At 39.2% G+C, this 4,082-nt stretch overlaps 1 protein-coding gene across 1 annotated transcript; it reads right to left on the reverse strand.

The window, feature by feature from the left end:
* Positions 1-1,502: 1,502 nt before the first annotated feature.
* LOC311053445 (uncharacterized protein) lies at positions 1,503-3,403 on the reverse strand. The gene is made up of 3 exons (XM_084068979.1): positions 3,069-3,403; positions 2,320-2,588; positions 1,503-2,079 (listed from the first exon to the last, which is right to left on the reverse strand). The coding sequence occupies exons 1-3, from the start codon at positions 3,311-3,313 to the stop codon at positions 2,051-2,053; spliced, it is 543 nt and encodes a 180-aa protein (XP_083925105.1). The 5' UTR covers positions 3,314-3,403; the 3' UTR covers positions 1,503-2,050.
* Positions 3,404-4,082: the final 679 nt, after the last annotated feature.

Consider the following 4,082-nt stretch of genomic DNA (forward strand, 5'->3'; position numbering starts at 1 on the left):
TGGAATGTGTTGTACACGATGATACAGCAGTGGTTCTAAACCTGTGGGCCGGTGTCCACTGGTGGGCCGTGAAGATATTGCAAGTGCCATAATGTAACATTAATGTAAAACAATATAATACAAAAGGAAAATAAGAGTAAAAAAAAAAGAGTTATTTGTGTATTTTCTTTCACACCTGGAAAAATGAGTTTTCATTGTGATAAACAGGAACTTAAAGTATATATTTATCTAAGCCAGAACACAATCAATGGATTGATCATTAAAATAAAATTGCTCTGAAAATGCATGCGGTCCACCCATGTGACCGCTTACAAATGGGTGGGCCGCAAATGCCTTTGTGATTTTCAAGTGGGCCCTGATGCAGACACGGTTGAGAACCACTGACTCGCAGTACATCACTGCTGTCGGGCTGAAACAATCTTTTCATAAATTCATTATTTACACAATGAAATAAATGTAAACATCAAGGTCTGCTCATTCATTAGAACCAGTGTTCATTTTGACATACTTTAAGTCAAAGTCTTATAAGAAATAACATTCCATGTAGTTTTAGTCACATTTTCGTCGACTACAGTTGATTTAGACGCCTTGATGGCATCGAAATGCCTGATTTATATACTGCCTGAAACACGTGAGCTTGTAGATCGGCTTTTTTTCGGAGTGTGACACCCACACGCAGCCAATCATTAAATGCCGTGTCTTAGTTCTAGTTTTCATTTGTTGTCAGTAAAAGTTTTAGTCATCATAGGTTAGTTTTTATTTCGTTTTTCTTTAGTTTCCGTCAGTCAAAAACGGTTGTCGGCAAACATTTTTTGTCATAGTTTTAGTCGACACAATGACCACTGAATAGAACAGACGTGTCCAAATGCTGTCCCGCGGGCCAATCGTGGCCCAACTTTCCTAAAATGTGACCGCTCACAGTGGTTTGAGACACAACGGGGCCATGGTCATTTTTCAGGTTTTTACATATTATGAAAGTACAGAATGTAAGCTTTCATATGATGTATCATTCATTGAAATTGGACAATATTTGAAGAAGATGTGATCATTTTAAACTTGTTGAACCAGAAACCCCAAAGTAAAGAAAATGCCCTGGCAAGATTTTTAACTTTCAACACCTCTGGGGCCCTGAAAATGGGTGTGAAAATGGGAGTGACATAGGTGTTAACTCCACCCCTAACCACGCCCCTAACCACTCCCCCACTTGCTGTACTGTCAACTGTCAGCTGTCAATAATTGAAACAGAGACCTTGTATGTATTTTTATGTGGCAGGGCAGCTGGCATAAACCAGGAGAAAATCCTACGAGAAGAATAAAGTAATCTAGAACGTTTGATGTTTTTAAGTCAGTAGATCATCAAATAATCATAATAATAATAATAAAGGGAGAAGAGAATAAAACTAGTTTGTTTATTTTCACAGTGCATGACTACAAGAAAGAACAAAACACATTACTTAAAAAACAGCATTTGTGCAGTCTAAAAACACTGGATGGTCAGAGGGTATAGCTATACAACTATAGAGCTTTACAAAGTATCTACATATTTACACATAGTACCTGAGATTAGATAGAGTGAGCCTAATGCATACTGTGCATGATATACTCGTGGACGTTAAGGTGCTAGAAAAACTCACCAAAAAAAGACCAGTCGGTGCGTTGTACATGGAATTAAGGTGCAAAATGTACAAAATGTCAGTGTGCGTCGACCGCATAATCCACATACAGAAGACAAAAAGTCAAGTCACTTGTCCCTGGTATAATCCACAGTTAGCTCAGCAGCCTGACGGCAGCCAGGTGAAAGCTGTTCGTGAACCATGGTGCTATACTCGGACAGTCTTCTTCTGAGGTGCTGTGGACTTTGGTTTGGGGCATGTGGTGTCTTTTGCATCATCGCGACAGAACTTTCTGATTTCCTTAAAAAGATATTCCTGTCGGGCCATGTCCAGTCCAGGTGGGGGTTGCACTGGAAAACCATCTACTGGGGGAAAGACACCAGGTATCTTGAGCAGCTGAAACTCCACTACTTCTGCGTCACGGTCTTTTTGGGCCATCACCACACCAGGTTTATCTGCATCAAAGCTGTAATAGAGTAGAAGCAAACATTTAAAAAAAGAATATTGTCCACTGTTACAACACATAATTTTCACAAAATAGAATTAAATGGGCTGTGTACATGGGTGCATCCTATAAACTATTTAATCCATATTCAAAAATTATATAAATACTTCAAAAAAGTAAAATATTTAAAAAGATAGCAGATCTACAAGCTCAGTGCCTTTTTAATTTATTTATTAAAACAAATAAAGAATAATCACATACCATCTTCCATAGCAGCTTTGTAGAGATGCCACATTATGGTGACATTACTTGGCAGCAACTTTAAACTGTAATCTTTGTGACCAGGGTGTCGACCTGGCAGGGAAATGGCATGGATCTCTGCATAGTTTGTGATGAATGTCAGGACACTTTTGATGTCCTCTGTAGTCAGGAATTTCTTGTTTGTCCTTGGGCCTTTCTTTCTCTGGCGTGGTGTTAAACCATTCTCCTTGTAGTGTTGCTTAAGGGCATGGAGAAGGTTGTTGCTGATCCTGGACAAAACAACAACACAAACACTTGGTTACAAACTAACAGCTAACAACGTCATTTAATACATGGATACATGATTTGTATTTACTGTTCAGCGTTTGGATCCGGTCTAGAGCCCGCCCATTGTATCCGCTATTTACACCATACACATGCATTACGTTCACTAACTGTTTCCGTGTCCGTCTAGACCGGATGTTGATTGTACGTGGCTGTATGCTTGGTTTCTATTTACTGTTCAGCGTTTGGATCCGGTCTAGAGCCCGCCCATTGTATCCGCTATTTACACCATACACATGCATAACGTTCACTAACTGTTTCCGTGTCCGTCTAGGCCGGATGTTGCTGCTAACAGCACAGTGTAAAACCAAAACACTCGCTCTTTTTTTTCTCTTAACCGTCTTTCTAAAGGCATCATAAACACACTGGTTTCAGAGACTAGCCCCTGAATATAAACAAGACAATAATAATAAACTGAAACTCACACATAGACGAAGCAAAATGTAGCGCGACACACCACGACGGCATTCACCATGTACGTTGATCTGTTGATCAGTCGCTTCTTATTCACTTTCTTGGTGGACTGAGTAACTTCTGAGTCATTCATACGCGTCTTTATAATCCCCAAAATAACCATGTCTTTCTGGTCCTTCGACAATGATGCCATGTCCGTCCTGGTCTCCCAAATCATGTCTGGATCGAGTTGTTGACTGCACGAAACATGCAACATGCAGCCCTTCTACGTTCTCTTTGGATTTGGGTCTCTTTTCGCATTTGCAATCAAAGTTTTTAATCTTCTCCATTTCTGCTGGTCGATCATTGTCCACGGCGACATTATTAACTTCTGTACATAGTAACAGTTGTACTAGCCATGAAGAATGCTGTTGTGTTTACTCTCTGACCAACACTCTGGTGCGTGAAACTGGAGAACAATGACTAGCCAGGCCAATCGAAACTCTATGCAAATTCTGGTTGGAATGCTGTTCAACCCCCAAAATACGCACAGAAACTCTCTTAAAAAAAAAAAAAAGTTCTGTACCCAAACACTGTAAGCGGTCACAAATGTATTATTTATGCACATTTCTGAGTGTTTTAAATTAACCTGGGCAGATTTTTCAGTAGACTTTGTAAGTATTCCTAACCTAATTCCTAATTTGAATACATTTTAATTGCAGAATTACTTCAATGTCACACCTAGTTAAATTTGACTACACTGCTGTTTGATCCAAATATATTTTTTTAGACTGCACTTGCAATGCATGCAAGTGAAAAAGGCTGGAGAAAAAAAGGCAGAATTGTTTTTGTTTTGTTCACATTACAGAGTGTCTTATTTGACTACACTGCCAACAACATATTGATATTGCACTGTAGTTAAATACAATTGCTGTAATGCGATGCATTTGTATGTGAGTTTGTTATGGCACAAACAGAGGTACAGTATGACATTGACAGGAGATGTAGTCGTGGAGATGTAGTGTAGAAAAAAAATATTTATGTGC

The sequence above is a fragment of the Gymnoscopelus microlampas genome, assembly GCF_963454915.1.
Source record: "Gymnoscopelus microlampas genome assembly, chromosome: 10".
NCBI classification, from domain to species: Eukaryota; Metazoa; Chordata; class Actinopteri; order Myctophiformes; family Myctophidae; genus Gymnoscopelus; species Gymnoscopelus microlampas.